Below are 26,461 nucleotides of genomic sequence, written 5' to 3'. Positions count from 1 at the left end.
CTAGAAGATTCTAGTCAATCAAGAGGCTCAACTTTTAATTAGTTTGCCCTTTTCCCCCCAACAGGTGGCATTAGAATGTAGTAAAGTAAGTGATCAAGACTTTTAAGTAGGCTTGCTAACAGATGGCAATCAAAAAGGTACGTTGGGCCTACATCAGGGCATTCTTTCTGGAATATTTGATCGTGGTCAGATAATAAGTCAGTTGACTGGTCAGTTGATCAGCTTTCTAGCCTGAACCAGCATTAGGAGAGAAATGTTTGCACTGATGTAATGATATTGGTATACTAGTATAAATTACTCTAATGCATTGTTTTCTTACTCCTGTGTTTTTTGTGGGAAATTTTTACCTTTTGGGCTGAAATTCTTGGAAGATTTTTTGTTTGTTTGTTTTTTAATTAAGTTTGAGCAAAATCCCATCCAGTGTTTTGGATTTGGGAGAGGGTAAAAACAAACCATTTTTATGTGAGTGTGTAAAACTCAAAACAGCTGAACTTTGAATCTTCAAACTTGCCCTAAACACTGGACTCCAGTGTCATTCCCGTGCGTGCTGTCTCTGGCCCAATGACTGTTCCACTATGAATGAATACTTAAATAGTCATTGGACTAGACAGAAAGAAAATGGGAATGCGTCTGAAGTCCAGTGGTTAGGGCACGAAGGTGGGAGACTCTGGCTTCAGTGTTCCTGCTCCACTCATTCTTTCATTATTTATCCAGAGTACAGCAGCTCAACAGGAGAGATTGAGGGAGCCTCAGATCAGACTATCTCAGATCCCAGTGGTTAGAGCCCTCTCTTAGGATTTGAAGATGAGTCTTCCCCATCTCTTCTCCCCTGCTGACAGAGAGGGGAGAATTGTACTTGGGTCTTCCATATCCTAGGCAAGTGCTGTAGTGATGGACTAAAAGTTATAAGGTGGTTGCTGCTGCTGCCTCTGCCTCCTCCCGGATTGCGCCCCCATGTAATTTAGTTGGCCAAATGCGTGTCTTCCCCTGATTTGTGAATCACTCTGGGGTTTAGATGGGAGACAGGTGTCTGGAGACCTTGAGGGAGGCAGCAGTGTGCATGCCCAGAGGCAGGCAGGAACGTTCAGCAGCAGTTTTGTGGATCAGAGTATAGCCATAATTAGGATGTGGGCACCCAACCCACAGACTTAAGCACCTAAGTACCTTGTGGTCCAAAGTTCCATGCCCAGAAATCAGGACAGTCTGAAAACTAAGATCGCTCTGGCAGTATTAAATCAGCCAGCATTACTGTTGTGTATTTATGGCCTAAACTCAGTTTAGGCATCTAAATGCACACTAAGGGTATGTCTATTCTACTTGCTGGATCGGCGGGTAGTGATTGATCTATTGGGGATCGATGACATGATAAATCGATCCACGAATGCGCTCCCTGTTGACTCCGGAACTCCACCAGGGTGAGAGTCGGAAGCGGAGTCGACGAGGGAGCAGCGGCCGTCGATCCTGCACCGCGAGGACGCGAAGTAAATCGATCTAAGGTATGTTGACTTCAGCTGCGCTATTCTCGTAGCTGAAATTGTGTATCTTAAATCGATTCTCCCCCCCCCCCCACCCGCAGTGTAGACCAGGCCAAAGGGACTGAAATAAATGTAGCCTGGTATTCAAAGGAGCAGATACTATGAGAAGCTGGGGGAGCTCAGCTCTTCTGGAAATCAAGCCACTTTTACTCAAATCCCTAAATGCAGATTAAGGTGCAAGAACCCAAATTTAAAAAGTTTGGGCAATTCCCGCCCTCTCTCTCTTTCCCTTGTTAAATGTGAACCTTAATGTTATGGAATTAGTGCAGACTATTAATATATGGGAGGGCTGAGTTAAGGTTGCAGGAACTACTTGAATGCTTGGAATCTGACTTTTTATGTCCTGATCTTGCAACCTTAATTCTGCAGTTATGGGTTTTTTTCATTGTACTTGAATATATTTCTTTACACAGGCCTGAGTCCTGCAGCCCTGTTCTGTTCAGTAACAAAGAGGCTGCAAAGCCAACTTAGCTGGCTCCAGAGAAATACCTCCAGACAGTAGCTCTGGGTCCCCCTTCCTGCACAGCCCCACACATAGGGTGGAAGGGACAGCTTGAAGGATAGCTGGAATGCTATGTACTCTGGTCACTCTGGGCTGCAGAGCAACCCATTGAGAGCTGCCTTATGTTGTAGCAGATTCAGCACCACCTATATTTTCGTGAAGTGTCTAGCACGTTTGGGGCCCTACTGTAATATCTATAAAGATTAAATAATATGCCCCATCACCCCCAGTCAAGTAGAGGTTAGTATTTTTTTTAAAGGGGATACTATTATATTTTTAATAAGTGATTAGAAAACTCTGTTCCTAGTACTCTGAAATTCTTTTACGGTTAGTAAGCTGACTGTTGTTGTTTACATGGCACTATGAACTGCTTAGTGCTTAACAGAGACAGACAAGACAGGGATCAAATTCTGCTCTCAGTTACAGCAGAAGTTTGAGCCCCTCAAACCCAACCCATCTCCACAACTTTTGGGAGCTCCTCCATGGGCCATGTGTGTGGTGAGCCTGTCTCTCCACACGTCTCTGTCTCTCTCCCAACTTTCTTCTAGCTCTTCAGAAAGCACTGGTACCGTGGCCTTCTGGGCTACTTTCATGATAAGACGTTGGGCTTCCAGAGCATGACTGGGGAACTGGTACAATTTCATGCTGACTTCCATGGTCTTGACTTGCTCAGAGAGCTCCCACAGGCTAAGGGGGGATGATGATGCCACGTTGAGCAACCTTCCCCCCAATTAGTCCCCTTGGAGAACTTACTCAACCCACAGCACTGGCTTTTCTAAACGATACTACCCACCACCAGATCTGTTGCTCCATGCTCCCCTCTTGGGCTGGGAACAGGGGAGCATATTCCTTCCCCCTCCTCCTTCAACCATTTTACAATGTGAAACTTTTTAACAGGTGCATTTTTTTTAAATAGGTGAATCTTCAGTCATTTGACTTGGCTAAATCATTCATTAGACATCTCAGTGCCTTGTGAAAGGTTTCTGACATCTTTAATGGGGCATGTGCATTCTACTAAGTCATTTCCAGCCCTGTTTGACTTTTTTGACTGAACACTTTGCAAGCGGAAGCAGAGACCTCTGGTGAGAAGTAGACAGTATGCATTATGCAACCTGGCTTGTAAAAGCCAGGCAGGCTGGCTGACTGATAAAATACATGCTACTGCTGCATAACCCGTGTGCCTGTGGGGGCAGGTTCAGAATTGTTGATTTAAAACAAAAGTGTCAATGGACCTCATGGTCTGAGAATGTCTTTAAAGGAGCATGCAGGTAAACTCAGGAGGCCAAATCAGTCCCTGGATATAACTAAACACTTCAGTGGAGTTACACTGAGAATGAGTCAGCTTGGCCTGTTGTATTTTTCTTGGGTGAGATTCCTCCCCCGCCCCCATGTGATTTTTGTAGGCTCTTGAATGCTTATTTCCAACAAGGTCAATGAGAGTTGAAGGCACTTGCAGCTGGCAGGAGGCATTCATAACTTCACAGTATAAGGTGATTAGTTATAGCATCTTACACAGTTCAATATTTGCTATCTAGATACCACAGTAAAATAAATAAATAAATAAGTAAAAAAAGCAATGTATATCTGAGCAATGGCATGTGTGACTGTATATACAGGCTTCCATACACAAATTAAATGTTCAGAACAGTTTTTAAAAATACCTGTCACAATTTCACTGTCTCCATAAGTGTGAATGGACAGTCGCTAGAAGTTGCTATTGCATTGATACTCTACAGCATGAATTCTAGCCTAATGACATGGAATAGGACTCAGGCAATTCACCTCTCATTTCATTGCACAAGAAAGCAGGGACATTCAAAGTTGCTGCAAGGTAAATTCTGATTTTTTTAGATATATTACAGGTAAATTTAACATCACACAGACACACACACTAGAATTTGAAACAGCTTTGAAAGTCTCCAGCTTTCTGATTGGAATGGAATCCCCCAAGTCCTACTGCATGTCATCAAACAGTAAAGGGGACAGATTTCCCATCTGATTAGTAATTATTCTTTAGCCTATTTTGAGCCTATTAAAAAAAATCCTAGTGATTTCTGCTATGTAATATGCGTTGTACTGATTTGAATTACCTTTTATATTAAAAATTCTAGTTGGTAAACAGGCACGGACAGGAGAAATGCTGCTTTTGTTTGTTTAAGAAAATCTTGTAAAAGCGATTAGCAGTTACAGTAAAAGCTTTTTTTATCCAGCATGTTGGGAAATGGGGGGTACCAGTAAGTGAAGAATGCTGGTTAACTAAGAGGGAAGGAGTTTGGGTGTGGGAGGGGGCTTGGGGCAGGGGATTGGGGACAGGTTTCAGGGTGCTGATCTGGGGGGTGTTGGTTCACCTCGAGTGGCTCCCCACAAGTGGCAACCTGTTCCTGCTGTTCCTTGGTGGAGGCATGGCAGTTGGCTCTGTGCGCTGCACCCACCCTGCCCTGAGCGCTGGCTCAGCATCTCCCATTGGCCGGGAACTGCAGCCAATGGGAGCTGCAGGGGAAAAGGCAAAGGCAAAGGCAGCACGCAGAGCCACCTGCTGCACCTCCGCTTAGAAGCAGCTGGGATAGGTTGTTGCTTGCAGGAAGCTGCCCAAGGTGAGCACCTCCCAGATTTGACACCCCAAAACCTGTCCCAAGCCTCAACTCACTTCTCTGAGCCTCCTCCCGCACCCAAATTCCCTCCCAGAGCCTGCGCCGCAGTCCCACGCCCCCTCCCTCACTCCGAACCCATTGTAGCCGTTCCTCTGCCTAGGAGCAGCAGGGACATGCCAGGTAGGGAGCCTGCTGGCCCCGCACCAACCGGACTATAAACCAGACTTTCTGTGAAGATTAGAAATGCTGGTTTATGGAGCTTTCCGGTTGGTACAGGGCCAGATAACACAGCTTTTACTGTATATAGTGCTGTACAAACATTAACTACCCCCCTGCAAGGCAAAAAATAATCCCTGTTTTACACATGAGGAAATTCAGGCCCAGAGAGGTGAAGTGATCTGGTCAGGGTGTCACAGCAAGTCAGTGGAAGAGCTGGAACACTGGAAATTCCTGGCTCCCAGTCCTGTATGTGGGCCACTAGGCAATGTGTCTTTTGTGTGAGAGGCTGGGTAGAATATATGGGGCTTCTCAGAGTTTGCAGTAAACCTTGAATTTTTCAGTAGTTAACTTGACCATAAAAAAATTGCCACTGCTTGAAATTAGCACACAGGATCCTAGGTCAGAATCTTTTGTCATACAAGTGGCTTTAAAAATAACTTTTTTCCCCCTCCACTCACATAACTCACAATATTTAAATCCTTAGTGCTCCTAGCTGAAATTTCCCTCCCCATTGTCATGCAGTGGGCTATCAATAAGAGGGCTGCGTGTCTGCTCTTCAATGGTGGCTGCGTTTTCAGTGATACTGTATGAATGTACAGTTGCTTGTCTTCATTCTGCAGAATTTAGCAATTCAAGAATTGTGTGTTTATACATATACAGTGGCAATAAATTGTCTCATGTGTACTCTGCTTGCTAATCCATTTTCCCTGGGATTTATTCTAACAGTCCAACCTCTGAGCTGCTTCAGAAATGCTGTTTATAAAACTGTTTTTTTTAATTTTCCCCAAAATTATTCTACCTTGAGGCCTAGGGTGGGTAATATTCAACCCTAGACTAGTGGCACATTTGAGGTCTAAGATCTCATAACTCATCAGATATAGCAGCAGTTGTTTTATACCAGTGAGATGAACAGGGGATTACTCATTCCTATTAGTGTATAAGGCTTTTGTTTCTAGCCCTGGTAGGATGTGAGATATCAGACCTTATAACTGTGTCATTATTATGTATAGAAATGCTATTTTGGGTATCAAGCTTAAAACTGTTTCCAGCTCTCGGATGACAAAGCCAAGTGGCTTTTGGGTAACATTCTTAGTTTAGTCATTCCTGCCAGCTTCATTTTAAATCTCACATGCTGGATGAGACGTGAGCATTGCCGTCCCCTTCCCTTTATGATTGAGAAACATCAGAATTGTAAGACCAAAATAGACCCATGATCCAGCTAGTCAGAACTCTTGTTCAAGAACAGACCATCTCTGCAGTTCTTTCTCCTTGTCTTACCAGAACAAACCAATGCTGTCTGTAGTCCAGTATCCTGCCTTTGACAGATACTAATGCCATATTACAAAGGAGACTGAAGAAACCCACTGTGTCGCTGGGTAATTGTGTAACCCTATACTCTTAGTGAGAAATTTCTTCCTGACTGTTGGTTGTTGATCAGTTTACACCCTGAGGCATGAAGGCTGATGGCTCCTGTAATTTTTTCCATCCTTGCTAGCATAACTACAAATGTCCTCATTCATACAATTATTTAATCCTTCATTACAATTTTACTAAGCTGTTTGCTTCAACAGCATCCTGCAGCAGTGAATGCCCTGGGATAATTGTATGCTGCTGAAGTATTTTCTCTTACTGCTTTTGAAGTTTTGCTTTGTTTTTCTATTAAGGGAAGTGTTCAGTAAGAGTGCCTGACTGCCCCCTCCCACTCACATTTTCCCCTGTACCTTAAAGATGGCCATGTCCCGTCCCCACCTCCGAAGGTCTTTTCTTCACACCCCTCCATTAAGGTGGTCTGAGGCAATGGCTGAGGGGTATAAAAATGAGGTGTGTATAGATGTGTCCGAAACTTGCAGTGAGTATGCCCCAAAAATGTAGCTAAATTGAGCCCCATGCACGTTGTTGTGGGTTGTTTTTTCAGGTGAGACTTTTACAGCCAAGCTCCTGTCTCCTGCATGGACACTGAGTGCCATGGAAGTTTTAAAGAGCAGGTGTTTGTCCCATTGTCTTTGACCAATACTTTCCACACCAGTGCCCTTCTTGCCTGCTGTTTTCCTCCGCAGAGATGGATGCATTTCAGTGGTACTGTGTACATATACAGCAAATGAGGCTTTGTCTGCCTTTCGTTATTAATTTCTGCACTTTTCCCAGTTTTGGGTCACACACTGGGATGGGTTGATGACTCCTTCCCATTTGCCAATATTGTGCTTTATGGTGAACCCCGCATTAGTCGGCTTGTTACTTCTGAATTTAAATTCTGAAGGGGAGAGGAATTCTCAGTCACCGATTTAAAAATGAATCCGATCGTACTGATAATGAGTCCCCTGACTCTGGATCTTGGAAGAGATTTGAAGCCTTAACTTTGAATTTGCTGGATCAGTGGCTCTGGAGTGAGACCTTGACTATGCTTTATAATTTTTCTGTCTCTCTGGTGGTTTAATACTCCCTTTATCTGTTGCGTCTGAGTGTTCCATGCAGCGCAGGAACATGGAAAATGTGCTGACTTCAGAGGTCTGCTCACTGGTTATGTCTCCCTGAATGGGGGAGGGGTGCAGGGTTTTGCTTGCAGGTGGCAGGTGTGTTCTTTTATTACCAATGGGTGTTGAAAAGTTCTGTTTCTTGCTGGGGGCTGTGCAAGCCAAATATTTAGTTTGCAGTCTGACAACCTGTCGGTTATTTCTGCATGAAAATGGGTTTGGAATATGTAAGTACAACCTCTGTTTTAGCTCATGTGATGCTAATACAATGCTGTTGTACAAGTACCATGTCAGTTTTAGCTACAGCAATGTGACAAAGCAAGCAGTATTATTAATGGTTAGAGCACAGGACTGGGAGTCCGGACTCTTACCTTCTGTTCCTAGCTCTACGTTATGCTGGGCATGTCTCCTGCTTCCTCTCTCAGTTTTTCCATCTGTAAAATGGGGACAAAGATTCTCTGGTTTAAGAGGGTGTGCAGAGGGTTTAAAGCAAGTCAGAAATTGGCCCTTATGTCAGGGCTTGCTGCAGAAGTTTGTTGAAGAGAGAAAAGCATTTCTTTTTTTCAAGGTGTATGTAATGTAACTTCATTGATCCTTTAGGCATGGGATTAGGTTTATTAGATGAATGGAAGTCTGGGATTAGATTGATCAGAGAATGGAGTTGATTGGGGCAGTTATAGCCAAGATTGTTAGCATTATTTGTTTGGTTTTGGGGGGAAAATGAAATAGGGGAGGAAAAAGAAGAGAGAGAAAGGAATGGAAGGATTGTATATTTTTTGCAGTAAAAGTCATACCTCAACTTTTATTTGTTATACTCCCAAAAGCCAGAGGATTTTGTCCTGCTCTCCTCTATCCCTCCTCTGGGTAGGAAGCTACCTTTGTGGCTCTGTCTGCCCTATGCAAAACAGGTTTCAGAGTAGCAGCCATGTTAGTCTGTATCCGCAAAAAGAACAGGAGTACTTGTGACACCTTAGAGACGAACACATTTATTTCAGCATAAGCTTTCATGAGCTACAGCCCACGATAGCTTATGCTCAAATAAATTTGTTCGTCTCTAAGGTGCCACAAGTACTCCTGTTCTCTATGCAAACCAGGCATTCCAAACAAACCAGTGGTTCGGATACAGTGAACTTCTCTCACCTGTACAGCTACTCGTGTCCACTTGCAGCAGCTGTCCCAAGTGTTCTGCAAGTGGTGGCTGTACCATTCAGTTGCAGCACCTGGGATGAAGTCTGTCATTCAGACTTGGCTAAACTGATGTAGTCTTAAAAGGTCTCTTGCCATGAGAACTGCAACGGCACTTGTTCAGCCAGTCCTCTGAACCTCATCCCTGTGAATTCAGTGCCCCATGTTTGGAAATTACTCAAAAGCCCCTGCTCCCGGAAGCAGGGCAAGACAATATGGGGTAGGTACTGGAAGGGTCCTAGAGTGCACAGGTCCTGGTGTGGTTATAAGATGTGCTATGCCATAGGAATGAATGAGGGGACCTGCCACATCATGTAGTTACCCCAAGCGAGGGAAGTGTCACAGGGACATCAGGACTCCCCCTGGTCTTTCTCCTCTTCCTTCCTTGGTTGTTCCCAGTCTTCTCTCTGCCCATTCCTTTTCCTTGCTCCTTACCTCCCTTCCCCCACCTTCCAGCACTAATGGATTTGGACACTGGCAGCAATTCCAGTTCTGGTGACTAGCATCCGGGTACTGGAAATGCTGATAGTGTTCTGTCAGCTGTTGCTAATAGCTCCTTTTATGGTTACTGCTGGTAGCACTCTTCTTAGTGATTCCACTGGGACAGCTTCTTGTGCTTTCCTGTGGGAGGCAGGGCGAAGGGGCATCAGGTCGGCAATGCACAATTTCATAGGCATGGCAGCACCCTGGTCGTTGTCTCTGCCTAGCCAGAAAGCAAGGGAATGCAAGTGGAGAATCACACTCACCTGTGAGTTGTGTATGTATTGCAACGTACACATGCGCCTGTAGCGCACAAGGAGATGGGATAGAGACAGGAATGTCTATTTAGGGGCTTAGAGGAAGGGTACATTTTCTGTGCATGTGATCATGGTGCAGGCAGATAACAGGTGGCCTGGGAGGGACAATGTGGTATCAAATCTAGGTACTTAGCAGTCTCAACAGAGAGGGCTGATATCTGCCATTTTTGTTCACTTCTTATGACTGAGACTATATACATGAAGCATCCCTGACATGCAGCCACCTGTAGGGTAGAAGGTGGCCGGTCAGAGCAGAGCAACAACAGAAATCAGGGGATCTTCACATTTTTTCAGAACTTCAAGTTCCGGTCTCCCTTCTCACCAGCTAGCAGAAACTGCACAATATTCAATGGATCTACCTTGGAAGGACAAAGAGTTGGTTTGACTCCTACTGGAGTTTAAACCTGTGGCTGTAGGGAGTGCATGGATTTCAGGAATGAGGACTAGACAATCCCAAAGCCATTCTTTTTAGTAATTGTTTTTTAAGCAACATTACAAGATAATTAAAAATTCTCAATATTCTTATTTGAGAGAGTACATCAGCATATTAGACAACTTTTTTATTTAGTTGTGCTTTTAAAAATGCAGTTCTACTCTGAAAAGTGACTGTGAAAATGGCATCTTGGAATGTTATATTTGTCTCTTGCTGACTCCAGATCAAATTACTCTGTTTAAAAGTAAAAGGTTTTTTTTTTTCCTAACTGCCAGCTCTGCAAACTCAAACTAGGATCTGAGAGCTAAGCTGGGTGCTTTTCAGCTTGTACCTCATCACCAGCAACAAAGCCTGTGAATAAATAACAAATACTGCCTTCAGTGCAACACATTTTGCCTTGGGTTTCAGAGCTGCAACTGAAAGAAGGTTTTGGCTGTGCATTTGGAATAATTCTGAGAAACAAATTCTGCTGGTGGTGCACAAGCCAGAATAGCCTCCAGCTCACTCTCCAGTAGTTGTGCTGGCTCTGCAGAGGTAACAAGTAAAGAGAAGAACATACTTATTTTTGTTTCAGATGAGCAGCTTGATACACATACTGGTCAGGTGCGTTGGAATAAGAGATTATGGGCAGTTAGATAGTTGCTTTTCAGAGTTGAACCATACCTTAAATGAAATCATTAAAAACCTTAAAGATACTGTTTTTCTTAAAGGAACTCTGGCTTTAAGGCCCAAAATGTAGGTTTCAGTCCAAATTCATTCCTGTTGTAGCTGCATTGACTTCCCTGGAGTTAAACCAGGGGTGAATCTGGCTGGTTTGTGTGTGTTAAAAAGGTGGGTGGTATGCAAATTTTGCTCTTATTACACCAGGGTACTTTGAGACTGACTTCACTGAAGTCAATAGAGCTATATCCATGTAAATCTTGAATAACAGAGATCAGAGTTTAGCCCTGTATGTGTGTATAGGGATTAGAAAGGCAGATTTTAAAAAACCTATTGTGAGTAGAATATGTATTTAATTTAATTGAAAGGAGTTTTTATATACACTCTTATTTAACAATGGAAACCCTCCAGCATCTGTGCTAAGGCCTAAAACCAGAAGATGAAAGTGGCCACTCTGATTTCAGTGTGCAAGCTAATAAGTAAACAGACTCCATAAAATTGCTAGACAAAAATATGATTTGTTAAATTCTTTTATGAATTATTGACTCTGCAATGGATAACACGGGGAAAGAATTTTTGTAAGTGCCCCTTTAATGCCTATAGTTAAACTACAGGCCCCTGGATATTATGCCCTCTACCATAAGCATTCCTTTAGGGAGAATTAGATTAATAGTTTTCCCAGTTTATAAATTAATCTTGTTTTGCTTAAAATACCTTTTAAAGTTGTTCGTTTAATGTTTGAGTCTTCCATCCTTCCCTCTCTGAGTTTATAAGAAGTCTCAGGAAGCTTCAAGTGAGTTCTACAGTATATATTGCCCCTTCTGTAGGATATATGCAGGTTTGCTATTGTACAGATGCTCATGACTGAAAGTGGCCAATGAGAAGTCCCCTACACGGCCAATACATCAATTGCACAGAACTCCTTTATTAGTGATTTGCCTTACCTAACCTGTCATAAGCACAAGTGCTCCACTGAGAGCTTGGTCCATGGCAAGTTTGAAGTCTAATAATCATTAGTGACTTAAGAAAACACAAAAGACAACATCATTTTCTTTTTAAGGTGACTTCAAAGGACTCTTTTTTTACAGTTGAACTTGTACCCTCTTTTCCTTCATTAGAATAGATTTTTAAAAAAGCCTGTGGTTTCTTTTCTGCTTGTATGTTACCTTAAAATATCAGAAACCTCAAGTCTAGCCTTCCTTAATTTTGCTAGAGAACTTTTAAAAGGTCTAAAGAAACTACTGCAAGTTTTCATGAATGAATTTAAAAAGGCAGAGAGGCTTCCATTCTTCACAGTGTTAATTGGTTATTACAGTTCATTTGATATTAAGCAAAAAAAAAAAAAAGTAAATAAATAACAATTTAAAAAAAGGACTTTCCCTCACAGCCCACATTGCTCAACTTTCACTCTCTTGGCTGTAGCTGTGTCACCATTTTACTAGTTCTCCAGGCACCGTAATTTCTTCCACTCTACACAAAACTTGAAATTCTACTTTATAAACATAAACAGGTTAAAAAAGCGGGGAGGTCTTTAGTCCATTTCCCCCCATTTTCAGGCCACCTTTACAGGGGCACCTGCAAAACAGTCATCTCAAAAACAGCTCAACTGATCTTCTTGAAACTTTATGTAAATGGCCTTCAGCTGGAGACTATGCATAAAACACTTTAGTACAAAATGGATGTTCTTTGAGGACGTGTTTAGGGTAGAATGGCTCTCCCATAAGCTGTGTCCATGATGGCAGTGATATGACTCGCTCAACATACTTCTTGGCATCTCTGCCAGCTATGAGTACTTAGGATTTTAAAGGAGGTGATAATTGGCTTATAATTAGAGATGGGGCCATATGCAAATTTTAAAGCCAGATCCAAATTTGCCTAGAAGTTTGGGGTGTTCGGATGCAGGGCTTTGATTCAAGCTCAGTTCTTGCTCTAACTTTTTGGAAGGTACGCTTTTTTAGAAACTTACAAACAGGTCAGTGTGCTTTTAGTCTGGGTTCCACCTTCAAGGCCATGATCCTGGAAAGTTGGCCAACGTGGAGTGACTTGCAGGACTGAGGCTCCAAATTACAGCTGTCACTTAATTTGTCTGTTAACCATCAAATCCCACTAATCCTGTAAGGCTAAGTCATAGATATATTTTAAAAACAATAATCATGGAATCGTTGACGGCTGCTCCGGAAGATCCAGCTTTGTACTGTTAATCTGAGCTGCACAGTCTCTATGGATCAATTTTTTTAAAAAAAGTAAACACATGCTCATTTTCAGTTTAAAGAAATTAATAAGTTGACATGCATTAAAGTTTGCTTTTATAAAGGATGGAGAGTGATTGTAAGACATTCACATCTCTCTCGGGTTAATACCATTGGACTTTGGTTTCCTACCTCACGATACACTTGACATGTTCAAACACATATATATCTTCTACCTTATGACCCTATCTGTTCTGGAAATCAAACCGTTTTAGTTAGAACCATGTTTTAACATGACTCTTGCTAGCAATGCAGTAATATGGTTTTCTTTTCCAGTGTAGAGTGAGATGCTGTTTTGCTAAAACTAGCTGTAGACTAGTCAATAGCTGACACTGTTTGAAGTCCATTGTACACAGAGCCTCACTATCCACCAACTTCAAAAACTGTTTTCCAACTGTAAATTGTTTTAGAAAATTATGAAGAGCAGCACATCTTCCACAATTTCTTACATTGAAGCAAAGAGAGGTTCATTTCATTCTAGCTGTTACACTAGAGCACATAATTCTTCTTTGCTTAGGCCACGTCCAGACTAGAAATTAAAATCGATTTTAGATACGCAACTTCAGCTACGTGAATAACGTAGCTGAAGTCGAATTTCTAAAATCGAGGTACTCACCAGTCTGGACGGCGCTGCATCGATGTCCGCGGCTCTCCGTGTCGATTCCGGAACTCCGTTCGGATTGATGGAGTTCCGGAATCGATGTAAGCGCGCTCGGGGATCGATACACCGCGTCCAGACTAGACGCGATATATCGATCCCCGAGCAATCGATTTTAACCCGCCGATGCCGCGGGTTAGTCTGGACGAGGGCTTAGTGACTAGAGATCATCTGTCCAGCTTCTCAGCCAGCAGAAGGTTATACTATTCATTTACACAAGGTTATACTACAGAAGGTTATACTATTCATTTACAAAATCACTTCTTAAAGGCTTAGTTCTAATATGTCTGAATGTTTACCTGTAAGCACTGTTCCATCCTATTTATTCAGGCAGACAAGGAACCTAAGATTGTTTTAAAGGGTCAGTGGCCCCAGAGTATTGGTAGGAGTCCCAGGTTTTCCAGAAGTTTCTGTGGAAATAAATGTGGATGGGTTGACCCGGTCTCAACTTTGAGGTGTATCACTGGAAGTTTTCATCTTAATTAATACCACTGTTCTCTTTCCCCTTTCTCCCCCCCTTCTCCCCTGCAGAGCTGGGAAGGCTTTGGGGTTGTTGTCTGGGTCTCAGGGCAGAGCCTGCTGGAGGCACTGGAAGTGGATCGGTTCCTTGTCATGCCCGGTGGAAGGAGGGGACCCAGTCGGCAGCAGCTAAGCCGTTCAGCTTTGCCTTCTCTCCAGACTTTGGTTGGCGGGAGCTGTGGCAACGGCACTGGTCTGAGAAACAGGTGGGACAAGACAGTATGGCCAGCAAGACACACTATGATACAGTGAGGCAGTGTTTTCTAATGGTTAGAGCAGAAGCCTGAAAACCAGGAATCCTGGGTTCTGTTCTAAGCTCTGTGAAGCAGTCTTACCCAATGGCTGAAGCAACAGATTGGCTGACCAGAACCTTGAGTTCTTTTCAGTGGCACTGGGAGGGAGTAGGTCTAGTGGTTAGAGCACAAGCTGGGACCCAGGACTCTTGCATTCTATTCTTGGCTCTCCGAAGACGTGTGGTCTGGTGGTTAGAAGGGAATTCCTAGATTGTCTCCCTGGCTGTGCCACTGACTGACCCATTTCCCTGTACATCTCCTCTCTGTTTTACATTTTAATATCTGTCCCAATGGGAGAACTGTGTCCCTGTTCACAAGCATAGCATTCCCCCTGTGTTACTGGAAAGGACAGAGTGATAGAGACTAGGAAGGCACAATTCCCATCTGTTTCCCCAGCAGCAAGATTTGGGGCCATGAATCCTAGAACTGAGCAATCTTAGCCTGTTCCGCTCTGTTCTCTGCAATGTTACTGAGGAATCACTGTAATGTGTCACAGCATAGGTGTAATTCCCCATCTGCTGTGGGGTGGGAGGAAAGCTAGAGCAGAAGTGTGTGTAAGGGGAGATGCGCTGCCACTAGGGTATGAGGTTGGGAAGTAACTTCTGTTCCTAATGTCTTAGTCCTCCTCTGTGAAATGGTTATAATAATTCTGACCTCCTGGAGAAGTTGAGGCATCTATGGAAGGGTGTCGACTGTGTTAAGATGAGTAGGGAGCATCTACGTGTCCTGTGCTAGATGTGTGAATGATGCAAACTCTGGTCAGCAAGGTTCTGCTTTCCTTAGTCCCATGCCCCTGCACCATTCAGTAATGACCTTTGAAACCTTAGGGAGGCAGCGCAGGATGCTGACCCTACAGTTAATGGCATCTGTCTGTTTCAGGAATGGTAGTGCAATCAGCCTCTCAGCTCCTCCCATAACGGCCTTGATCACCCCAGAGCCTGTACGTCACTGCCGGATCCCTGACTTGCCACTGGACGGCAGCCTTCTCTTTGAATTCCTCTTCTTCATCTACCTGCTAGTGGCCCTCTTTATTCAGTACATCAATATCTACAAGACTGTCTGGTGGTATCCCTACAATCACCCTGCCTCCTGCACCTCTCTGGTGAGTTCCCCATTGTGATGTTCCCTCTGGTGTTTTCTGGACTGGTAATCTGCTAGGTCACACCAATCCTCAACTCTGGGAGCCAGCCTTACCCTGCTCTGCTGAGAGAATCCCCACTCCCTGGCTGTTCACTCACAGCCTCTAGCATGTAAGCTGCTCCCAGCTACATGAGTGAGCACTTTTGGCCAGCTGCTGCTTGGATTGTGCAGCCGAATGACACTAGCCAATATCTTTGGTCCCAGACACAATCCTGGGAACCTCCGTCTTGCAGTGTCCAGTTATGCCTACTGGATGCTGTAAGCTTATATGAGTTCGTCAATTTAATAAAGAAATTGATATGTACCGGGCTTGTTATCCCCAGGGGAGTCTCTGACATGCTTCAAACCAAATACACTGCTTCAGGTAGAATAAACAACAACTTATTAACTACAAAAGAGAGATTTTAAGTGATTATAAGTCAAAGCACAAGAAGTTGGATTTGGTCAAATGAAATAAGAGTAAAACGCATTCTAAGCTGATTTTAACACTTTCAGTGCCCTTACAAATTTAGGTGCTTTTCATCACAGGGTGGCTGGTTGGCCTTCAGCCAGGCTCTCTGCTTTGATCAGCGCTTCAGTCGCTTGGTGAGGGAGTCTGTAGATAGAGGTGGGAAAGAGAGAGCATGGCAAATGTCTCTCCCTTTTATCATGTTGTTTCTTCCCTCTTGGGTCCCCCTCCCCTCCACCTCATTGCAGTCCCAAACTGACCAAGAGAAGGGGGGTGACTACACTCAAGAGTCCAGCAGATCCTTTGTTGCTGCCTAGGCCAGTGTACATTGTTCCAGTGAGGCTGGGCTGGGTTTGTCCCATGCATGGGCTGATGAGGTGTGAACTGCCCCTTTGCTCCTGGAGCGTTTTGCCTGGGCTTGTTTTAAGCCATGAGGACACATTTTCAGCCTTATAACTATATACATGAAATTACAACCTATAACATTACTACAACCACAATGCTCAGTGTATCATGAGCCTTCTGAAGACACTCGACATAACAAACTTTGCATTGGATACCGCACAATCGTATTATAAGGATGAACTTGGGGGTGCGGGGTGTTCCCCTGAGGTACAGAGTGTCTCACTCATCCTCAGAGAGCCCGTGTCTCCTCATTACATAGCTTCTCCTCATGGCTCCTTCAATCCAGAGATCGCTGAGCATTTGACATAAGTGAGCAAAAGAAGCCCCACAATCCACCAATCTGGTAGGGTTATAGAGGTGACCTGCAAGATCCCTTAGCGGAAATTGTAGATGAAAATGTTGATCTGATATTTACCAGTTCTAGTACTCACCTTGGTTTTGCGATGGAGCAAAGGGTCTGTTAGACTCCTGGCTTGTAGGGTGGCTATTCCTGTAGTCAAAAGCAACTGAGGCCAACAGAAACCAATTGAAGAAGATAGCTGGAATTTCCATGAGAATCACAGAGCAAATCAGCAGCAGAATTAAGAATAGATACAGGAGACGGATACACTCATATACAACAGCTGAGGATCTCCACTGAGTTTAATGCAGGCCTTAAGCATCAGCATTGCCCTATTGAGTCAGACTGGGTTGGCCCAGCAAGCTGAGCATCCTGCCTTTGGGTAGTAGCTTTTTCCTGGTGCTTCCAAGGAGGAGAAACCTCCTCAGGATGCAGTTAAGCAGTACTGCACATGGAGCGGGTGGGAATCCTCCTTTGAAGCATGAGATTCTGATTTGACTTCTCAGTATTCGTACCTATAAACATTATTGGCAATGAAATTATTTCGCTCTTTGTTTGAAATTCAGCTACAGTACAGGCCTGATCCCTCTCCTCTGTGAAAAAAGAATGTTTTGTCTTACACCTTCTCGTGAAATCTACCTCCGTTATCTCATCTCTGCCTCTATCAGAAGTCAAATGTTCTCATTCACTCCAGGAACTTCCAGGTGCCAGACAGCAAGTTCAGTGGTACCCAGGCTTAGCCCATTCGACAGCTGTATTGGCAGTTTCCAAGAAGCCCCAGAACTGTATCTAATTTGATACTACTGCAGCTGCTGTTAACTTTCATACAGAGCTAGGGCCTGTGGAGATGACAGTTCTCAAATCAAGCTGGACTATTGCCTGCTGGAACTTGTTGTCTCCACAGCCCATATTGCTGCCTAAAGAACAAGGCAGGCTGCCTTGCGGAATTCTGGGAACGGCATTTTGGGAACCCTGTTTCTGGTTGGTAATCTTACCTTTCCAAGAGAATTTGTGCGCAGTGCTCCTCAAGATGCTACTGACTATAGATCTGTCTTTGGCTCAGGGTTTCCTTTCTAAGCTGTAGTTGTTAAGGGGAGGCAGGACCTGTGTATGGTGACTGTCTTGCTTCCTCACTCCCCAGGGGACTCCAGAATGATGAATTTGCTAGCTTCTCTTCCCCCACAGCTGGCAAACTTGATGCTTGCTCATCAAGCTCTTGGTTCTCCTCTTCCAGCAAGCCGAGCAGCCCCACCCCCGCCAGGTAGGTTTCACTGGTGCCTTCTCCTGGTGAAAACCTTTTCCTTTTTCCTCCTTTAGAATTTTCACCTCATTGATTACCACCTGGCGGCATTCATCACGGTGATGCTGGCGCGGAGGCTGGTGTGGGCCCTCATCTCCGAGGTAACATTCTGCAGTTGCTTCCTCTACCACTTCTAGATACTGGTCTTAGAGAGGTCTTTAGTGAGCTGAGTAAATTCATGTGTGGGGAAGAACAGTTCAAATGTCCAACACCTCACTATGGGTGTGACGGGCTGAGCACGCTGCTTTGATGGTGCCGATGGAACTCCCCCTTTACCTCTGGGCTGTGCTCTGCTCCCTAGCTCCCACCTGCCCTGTAGCATTCAGGAGCATCCTGGTCTTTTTGTTCTCTCTTTGAGAACTGGAAGGAGATGAAATGGTCTCACTTCCTCTGTGGGAGTCGTCTGGCTGCAGGCATTTGGGAGGAGCAGCGAAGGGGATTTCAATAGTTGAGTCAGGAGGCAGTGAAGGAGAGAATAGGTTGTTCAACCAAGGCTAAATTCTGATGATGTTCTAGAGGGGAAAATAGGAGATTTCCAGACAAGGGAAATGTCAGAGATTCGAGCGAGTTCAACCTCATGGCTAACTCCAAGTTGGGTATAAAATAAAGGCTGAGAAGTTAGTGAAATAGGAAACGTGCGTAGCTGGTAGACCTGCTCTTCTTCAGCTCTGGTTGCTTTTCATAAGCCTCCCAGGAGCACAACATTCCTTGATTTCACTGAGAATTGTGTCTGTCTATTTGAGGGCAGCAGTGGTCCAAGTTTGGGCTGGGAAAGATCACTTGGGCCGCCAACAGTTTTACAAGTGAATAGACAAGTGCTGGAGGCTCTAGCCACTGGGATAGTTAAAGCTGGAACAGACAGAGCACTGGAGCACATACGGTAGGGAGCAATCCTGCCCTGCTCAGCAGGTGACTGGATTAAGTAGGACCTCAAAAGCTCTTCTCTGTCTCTGAGTTCTGTCATTTCCACTTACGATATCGTCCTCAGTAATGCCTCCCCTAGACCGTTCTTGGATTTCTATGATGATGGGCCTTGAAACCCCTTGTTGAGGCATCTCTGATATGGCCTGCTCAATTGCTGACTCTTAAGAAATTTTTCTTAATATAATCTGCCCTGACTTCTTCGGAGACCACAAATAATTCCTTTATTGCAACTTTATCTTCTCTGTGCGAGACTGCAGCCTGTAAATTTGCTGGAGTAGGGGGAGAGAGTGTTCAAGACGCAACGTCTCATCATCATGAAGCAATAAGGGGCTAACAGAATATTTGTTTCCTACTTTGCAGTTCAACTTTAGAAGGCCCTATTGTAGGAATAACCTAGCACAGGGATCATCAGCCTCCAGCAAGTGGCCCATCAAGGTAATTCACTGGCGGGCCCCGAGACATTTTGTTTACATTGACCATCCGCAGGCACGGCCCCCTGCAACTCCCAGTGGCTGTGGTTCGTCGTTCCTGGCCAATGGGAGCTGCAGGAGGCTGCAGGCTGCAGGATTGTGCTGGCCTGTCACTTGCAGTGGGTTCAGGCTGAGCTCTAAATAGTCACTAATATTTTAGATTGTCCCAAAGAATGGGATATAAGAGCTACCTTCCAACATCCCTCACCATCACTGAAGTAAGGGGATCTCTGTTCCTGGGGAAGAGGGCAGCAGTCACTTCACCTCCTTCTGGAATCCTGCTAATCTTCTTTCTTCCCCTCAAGTGCCTGCCACACAGACATACCATGGTACTAGGTAATTCTTTCTTCTGGGTTTTGAATTTGCAGGCCTCTCAGGTGGGCGCAACGTCAGTGATTCACTACAAGGCACTGATTATGGCGTGCCTGGTGCTCATGCTGTGCGGTTTGGTACTTTGGACTCTGGTCAATCTCTTCTGCACCCATTCTGTGCTCAACCTCCTCTTCTTGGGCTACCCGTGAGTATTGCTCTTACCTTGGGGAGAGGATGGGGCCATGAGCCCTGGTGGAGGTTGGAGATGGGTGGCCACAGCCGTGTTGGCAATGCTGTACGGAGAAGAGCTGCTGACCTCTGACCCATGTTGGAGGGGTGTGTGGATAGAGGAGCTCCTTGCTTCTGAGCCCCAGTTGAGTAGGAATGTGTGTGTGTGTGTGTGTGTGTGTGGAGGGGGGCGTGTCTGAAGGAGAGGGGAGCCATTAGCCCTGGACCCATGGAGAAAAGTTGTGGATGTACTGTTAGTAATAAGTGGGTTTATTAAATCTCTGAAACCTGTGGGTGGGCTCACGGGTCTCCTAGCCAAGAATTTTAGAGAGAGAACTCTGTGCCACGCAGAGGTTCTGTACCTTACAAGGAGAAGGGAGGAGACCATTGGGCTCTGAGTACCAGACAGTGCTGGCTTCCATGGACTTTCTCCCTGGAGCATATTTGTGTCTGCTCAGTGATGGCATTTGGTCTCGCGTGTGGACAGCAGCCATCTTACCCTCCTTTCCCACAGGTTTGGTGTCTACGTTCCCCTGTGCTGCTTCCATCAAGACAGCAGAGCGCAGCCCCTCCCAACCGACTGCAGCTACATGGTGCAGGATCAGATGGTGGATGACGGGACGTCGGGCATTGGCAGCCTGGTGAAACCCAAAGACTTCCTCTCCCTCCTGTGGGAGTCCCTGAAAGAACAGTTCAATAACCCTATGACCATCCCAACCCACAGTTGCCCCCTCTCCCCAGACCTCATCCGCAATGAGGTGGAGTGCCTAAAAGCGGACTTCAACCGCAGGATCAAGGAGGTTCTCTTCAACTCCCTCTTCAGTGCCTACTACGTGGCCTTCCTGCCGCTGTGCTTCGTGAAGGTAGCTGTTGTCCATCTCCGGTGCTTTCTCCCCCATTTCCCCCCGTCACCGCTGCCTCCTCAGTTTTGCACGACATCGTTGATGTGCCAGATTTCTGGTTAATCCCCTTTTCTCTGTCTCCCCTTTGGCAGCCTGGATGGTGGAGTGTGGCTGCATCTGGAATGCACTAGTACCGCTCCTGGTTGGCGGATAGGTATTGCCATACACGCAGGGCCGTCCTTAGGATTTATGGGGCCCTAGGCAGTATTATTAAACTGGTGCCCCTATGCCGGATGGCAGCCCAAGCTCACAGCCTGGTGGGGGAGGGGGAGGAGGGACTTGACAGCAAAGGATAATGAGATGCCCAGCCTGCCTCATGGTGGCGGAGAGTCACAGTTTCCCGCAGAGACTTCCATGCACTCTCCCTCATGCAGAATGGACATGAAGAAAGTACCTAATTAAAAGCACTAAAATTTGGGAATAAAAAATGTCAGTCACAGGTTTTTTGATATGCTCTGAAGTTTGTCAGAGATTTATTTGCAAAAGCTTCATAGTAAGGGTGAGTCAGCTGTCCCACTGAATACAACATTACATATAATGGAATACATGATGCAGCTCTTCTCTGTTTTACATTTTCTTCATCAGTATTTCTAAGTTGAATTTATATTTTAAATGTACTCAAATCTTAAGCCAGCATTCCAGATTACTACATATTTAACTCACTGAAACAAATCAGAGAGGTTTAGTGTGTTCATAACAATGTTCATTGCTTTTAGAAAAAGGGAACAGTAATTTACTTTGTGTGATCTCCATAACAAGAGACATGGTTATGAAATTTCATCAACTTTAAAAAAATGTTTCCAAAGATTTTAGGTATAACAAGGATTTTGTCTTACTAAGGTACTGATTTTGCTGGAGGGTTCTTTTAAAACTAGTTTGTTGGATAGTCAGAAGTAAAAAAAGGGAACTCTTTGTCCAGCTATCTGGAAGGGAAGGACTGTTGTCCCTTTAAGGGCTCTCTTCAGTGGGGAGTGGGGGGAGAGGTGGTGAAGGGATGGACAGAAAGGACAGGAAGATTTGGAAGCACTTTTTTTTAACTATAGTAATTAAAATGTGTATTTTAGATCAGGGAGGTTTTTTGAAGGATTTATTTAAAAAACTGTGTGTGAAGATCCACACATTTAAGGCTAAAGATGATTGTGCATCTAAAACTCTATACAAGCATTTTTTAGAAATGTGATTTTATAATCTTCACCAGCTCGCTCATGAAATATTTTTAAAGCAAATTTTAAACTAAGGTCCTGTAGACTGACATGTTCTGGGTAAATATTACATTAATGCACAACTGTTTTTGTCAGTAAAGTCAGAAACTGACAATATAAAAATTTATTTGGGCATAAGCTTTCGTGGACATCTGATGAAATGGGTTCTAGTCCACAAAAGCTTATGCCCAAATAATTTGTTAGTCTTTGAGGTGACACAAGGACTCGTCCTTGTTTTTGCTGATACAGACTAACAGGACTACCACTCTGAAACCTGTCAGTATATACCTTGGGGTTGGCAAATGCCTGTTAAATGGCTTTATTACCCCTTGAATGTCTCTTTAACAGTTTCAATGTTGTGCTAATAGGTCTGGCAGGCTGGAGGTTTTTTCACTTTTAACTACTAGATTCCCTCCCAAGGAAGACTCACCAGGCTAGAGCAGCCATCTGTGGGAGCCTGCAGGAAGGGTCAGAACAGGGATAGGAAAACAAGAGGCTGGACACTAAGACCCAGTGGTGCCCCAAATTTTCAGGTGCCCTACGCAGCTGCCTATGTTGCCTGTGCCTAAGGACGGCCCTGCATACACGTGATGCACCTGGTCCCCTCCCCGTTTACTAACCCCCATTCTCTTCCCCAGACTGACAGATAACTGTGGTCGTGCCACAAGTGGGCACCAGCTGCCATGTTCATCTCCCAAGTTTTGCCAAAGGTTAGGGTGTGCGTGTTCAGATCGGGGGGTTTGGTTTGGCCTGTTGTAGAACAGGGCCAGCAGGGAAGTCTGGACCTGAACCAAATGTCTGAAGTGTTGGTGCCCAGGCTGTGTGGTGGTCTCTAAATTGTGCCAGGCTCCTGTCTATTAACTAAGAAATCAGAGACTTCCACAGCCAACCCAGTTTCTGTTGTCCATTGTTGTGTGACAGGAGCTTTTTAAGATTCGCTGATCATTAATCTGCTGCAATGAAGGGAAAGGACTCCACAATCCATGGCGCGACCCTGGTCCATGTACACTCCATGGCTCAGCTACCCTTCTGGTATCAGCTGCTGGGGGAGGAGATGCACAGTACATCTCTGGCTGCATCATCCCCTACCTCTAGGCCCAGGAGAAGGAACTCTGAGGTGTCTCCGAACTCACTGGCCAGGCAGTGCATGCCTGTGAAGTCTGGAGTTGGTCTGCTGGTTGCACACAGCAGCCCCCTGTGCTCTCTGCTGTGATGTGCCAGTGGCGCTAACTTCCCATCCGGTCTCTTGCAGAGCACCCAGTACTATGACATGCGCTGGTCCTGCGAGCACCTCATCATGGTGTGGATCAACGCCTTCGTTATGCTCACCACACAGCTGCTGCCCCCCAAGTACTGCGACCGGCTGCACAGATCGGCCGCCCACCTGGGCAAGTGGCAGAAGCTAGAACATGGCTCATACAGCAACGCCCCACAGCACATGTAAGTGCAGGCTGGGAGGGGTCAGTGCGCTCTCCCCATTAAACAAGGGCATTCTAAGCATCTGTTCTTTGCCTGCTGGATTTTCAGTGAGGAAGCTTCTCTGTTCTTCCTAGTAGTAGATGGAAAGGTCCTGGCTGTTCTGCTCTGTCTGTGCTGCCAAGACCAGCACTGCCCACCCCTGAGTACTGTCAGCTTCCTTGTGGCAGTGCCCTGACAGCGCTGGCTCTTGTTCCCCATGGACTCTCTCTCATGCTCTTGGTTCTTGTGGTGGGAGCCATTTGGGCCTTGTGGTAATGGGTAAGGTTAAGATTTTGTCACGTTTTAGAAAAAGTCGCAGACAGGATGTGGGCAATACATTCATGGAAGCCCATAACCTGTCTGACTTTTATTAAAAATAATGTGTGTGGGGAGGGGAGGGCTGACAGGGAATGACTGAATTCTGGGGAGGAGGATGAGAGCCCAAGCTCTGCTGTGGGGCGGTCCAGCACCTGCTCGCTCGGGGATCCAGGGTCCCCCTGCTGCCTGCAATGGCTTGGAGCTGCAGGGTCGGTGACTGGGAGCTAGTGGGGGTCCCCTGAAGGCTGGGAGCTCTGGCCCTGCTGCCCCAGGGCTGAGGTGGAAAATGTCATGGAGGTCTCTGGAAGTCACAAAATCCATGACCTCTGTGACATCTTATCCTTATTAATGGGGCTCTGACTTATTCCTGACTTCAGCTTAGACTCCCTCTGTGACCTTGTCACCACTCCATGTCTCTGTTTCCCTGAAAGGAATAATGATACTCGCCTGCTTTTGGCAAGTGCACTGAAATTCTCTCATGAGACATGAGCTCTTGAGCTGATCTAGGTAACACACTCACCCCTCTCCTGCCCCCCGTTTCCCCAACCATCTCCACCCGCTGCCTCCTTTAGGCTAATGGCACGTCTCTTTCTTTTTCTCCTCAGCTGGTCAGAAAGTACGATCTGGCCACAGGGTGTGCTGGTGCGACACAGTCGATGCCTGTACAAGGCAGTAGGGCCTTACAATGTAGCAGTGCCTTCAGATGTCTCCCACGCCCGCTTTTATGCAAGTATCTCTTCTCCCAGAATGACACATCAGGAGTGGGAGGGGGGGTTGAGCACTGCAGCAGCACAGGTTGAGATGAGACTGAATTGAAAGACTGGCAGAAGGAATAAACTGGATTCTCTAATCCAGCAAAGCCAGGGCCTGGTCCCACCCTTTTCTTAATTTAAAGCTCTTTCCCTCAGGGCCCTCTAAAGTTTTCTAGTGTGCACTGCAGACTGGCACTAGATACAGAGCTCCACTTCTGCCATAAACAATACTTCATAGATCTGTTGCACTCTTGGTGCTAAACCTCTTACTGAAACAACTGCAGGTTAGTGACTAGCGAAGAACAAGATTTAAGGTGGTTGGATTGCTTTTAGTTGGAGTCCCCAGAAGGCCTGGCTTTCTTTCCTAATTACAGGTCCCCTTTATTTTCTTTTCTCTCGGTTCAAGTAGTTTTGTTTTAAATATATGGCCCCCTGTAGTTTTGCAGATGTTTAATTCTAGATGTGGCCTGGTGCCAGCTGCTGCTGCCCTGACAGCTGAAAATGGCAAAAGAATTGAAATTCAAAAAGTTGCTCTGGTACTTTGAGGGCCTGGCAGTTCAGCAGAGTGGGAGGGAGAGTTGGAGCCCGTATTGTCTGTTGCAGTGTGCACCTAGGTTAGCATGCACCTGTTTGAGGCCTGTGCTTAACACACGGGTGAATCTCAGTTCAGCTCCTAGGGGTGAAGTGGCTGTGTCCCAAATGGGCACTCTTATTGGCAGTCACAGCCAAAAAAGGCCAACGATTGAATGAGCCACACAGAGCGAACTCTCCTGTCAGTCAGGCTTGGAAGGGGAAGGGATTTCAGCCCTGGGTAATCTCCTGCTGGTTCTAGGCAGAGCTGCTTTCTACTCACAGCGCTCAGCGCACTTGAAAGCACTTTCAAGTCCGCAGCAGCAGCATATGCCATAGCCATTCTCCAGCATCCCTGTAGCATTGCTGCCTGGCACAGTAACGCATTACAAAGCAGGGAATCCAGATTGCCAGAGCATTTTTCTTGGCTACTGGGTAGCAGCTGATCTGGACATTACAGAGTATTTACTCCAATGCCCAAGGCCTTAAAACCGCTACAAAAATACTCTGTCAGCTTCTTTACCAGAGCAAACCACAAACATGCAGATCCTTTTTTTCCCCCCTGCAGTTCCTCTTTCACCGTCCATTACGGCTGCTCAACCTGCTTATCCTCATCGAAGGCAGCGTCGTCTGCTACCAGCTGTACTCCCTGCTGCGCTCAGAGAAGTGGAACCACACCCTCTCCATGGCCCTCATCCTCTTCTGCAACTACTATGTCTTATTTAAGCTCCTTCGGGACCGGATAGTATTGGGCAGGGCCTACTCTTACCCCCTCAACAGCTATGGACTCAAGGCACATTAACCTGCCAAATGCTCCAAGGGGTGGGGGTGGGAGGGAATGTCAGAGAAACTATTTTCGTACAGTTCTATTTTTTTCTTGCGCTGTTTATAAATATTTAAGATATTTTATATTTTGTATACTATTGTTTTGTGGGGTGGGAAGGGGGCAAGTGGCAATTAATGTCACTTTATAAACAAGGTGTTATTTTATATATATCTCTCTCTAAAATCAGTGTGTATATACCGTATATCTATATCCATACATACAGTTATGTGAAGCAACAGGCTTGTGCGTGTGGTCACTGTGTCTGCTTTGCTCACACAATTGCACTGCCACTGTGTCTCAAGCCCTCTCTTGGGGGGCAGGAGGAGTCTGTTACAAGGTAGAGAACTTGCCTCCTACCATGGAAGTGTGAACAAACTCAGTAGTGGAGACTAATCAACAAAGGGAACTAAAACCAGGGGGTTTCCAGAGGATTTCCTCTGACAGCTTAGTACCAAGAGCTTTTCGCACAGGCACATACTGCTCTGGGACATGCATGCACCTCTGATGACAGAGTGAGGGAAAGCATTTTGCTGCTCTAGCAGTTCAAGGTCTGTGCCAGGGCTTAGCACAGAAGCTAGGACTAAATCCACAAAGGAACTTAAATTCACCATTGCACTGCCTAACAGGTGCTCGGGTGCCTAAGTAGAATCCACAGCCCTGCGTCAGGTGCCCAAGAATGGGATCCATGAGAGGCAGCTCCTGCTTCACCTTGCTATCAAAAAGGGACATGAGCACCTCCCTCTCATCATGACCC

At 45.5% G+C, this 26,461-nt stretch overlaps 1 protein-coding gene across 5 annotated transcripts in view; it reads left to right on the top strand.

Annotated features, from left to right (window-relative positions):
• Positions 1-25,947, top strand: part of TMEM39A (transmembrane protein 39A) — a 30,697-nt gene extending 4,750 nt beyond the window's left edge. Inside the window, exons 2-11 of one of the 5 annotated variants that reach the window (XM_050958976.1) lie at positions 6,129-6,248; positions 13,832-14,025; positions 14,992-15,214; positions 17,763-17,846; positions 19,030-19,104; positions 19,508-19,656; positions 20,194-20,542; positions 23,036-23,223; positions 24,165-24,285; positions 25,450-25,947. In XM_050958976.1, coding sequence (XP_050814933.1) covers positions 13,913-14,025; positions 14,992-15,214; positions 17,763-17,846; positions 19,030-19,104; positions 19,508-19,656; positions 20,194-20,542; positions 23,036-23,223; positions 24,165-24,285; positions 25,450-25,683 — 1,536 coding nt within the window. In that variant the 5' untranslated portion in view covers positions 6,129-6,248; positions 13,832-13,912 and the 3' untranslated portion in view covers positions 25,684-25,947. Of the gene's footprint in view, positions 1-118; positions 138-6,128; positions 6,249-13,831; positions 14,026-14,991; positions 15,215-17,762; positions 17,847-19,029; positions 19,105-19,507; positions 19,657-20,193; positions 20,543-23,035; positions 23,224-23,990; positions 24,067-24,164; positions 24,286-25,449 lie in introns of those variants that run through there. The other 4 variants (XM_050958945.1, XM_050958985.1, XM_050958966.1 and 1 more) reach the window with 4 other exon arrangements.
• Positions 25,948-26,461: the final 514 nt, after the last annotated feature.

The sequence above is a fragment of the Gopherus flavomarginatus genome, chromosome 1 (genome assembly GCF_025201925.1).
Source record: "Gopherus flavomarginatus isolate rGopFla2 chromosome 1, rGopFla2.mat.asm, whole genome shotgun sequence".
Classification (NCBI taxonomy): domain Eukaryota; kingdom Metazoa; phylum Chordata; order Testudines; family Testudinidae; genus Gopherus; species Gopherus flavomarginatus.
The sequence above is the reverse complement of the archived record's forward strand: the minus strand, read 5'-3'. Positions and strand labels throughout refer to the sequence as shown.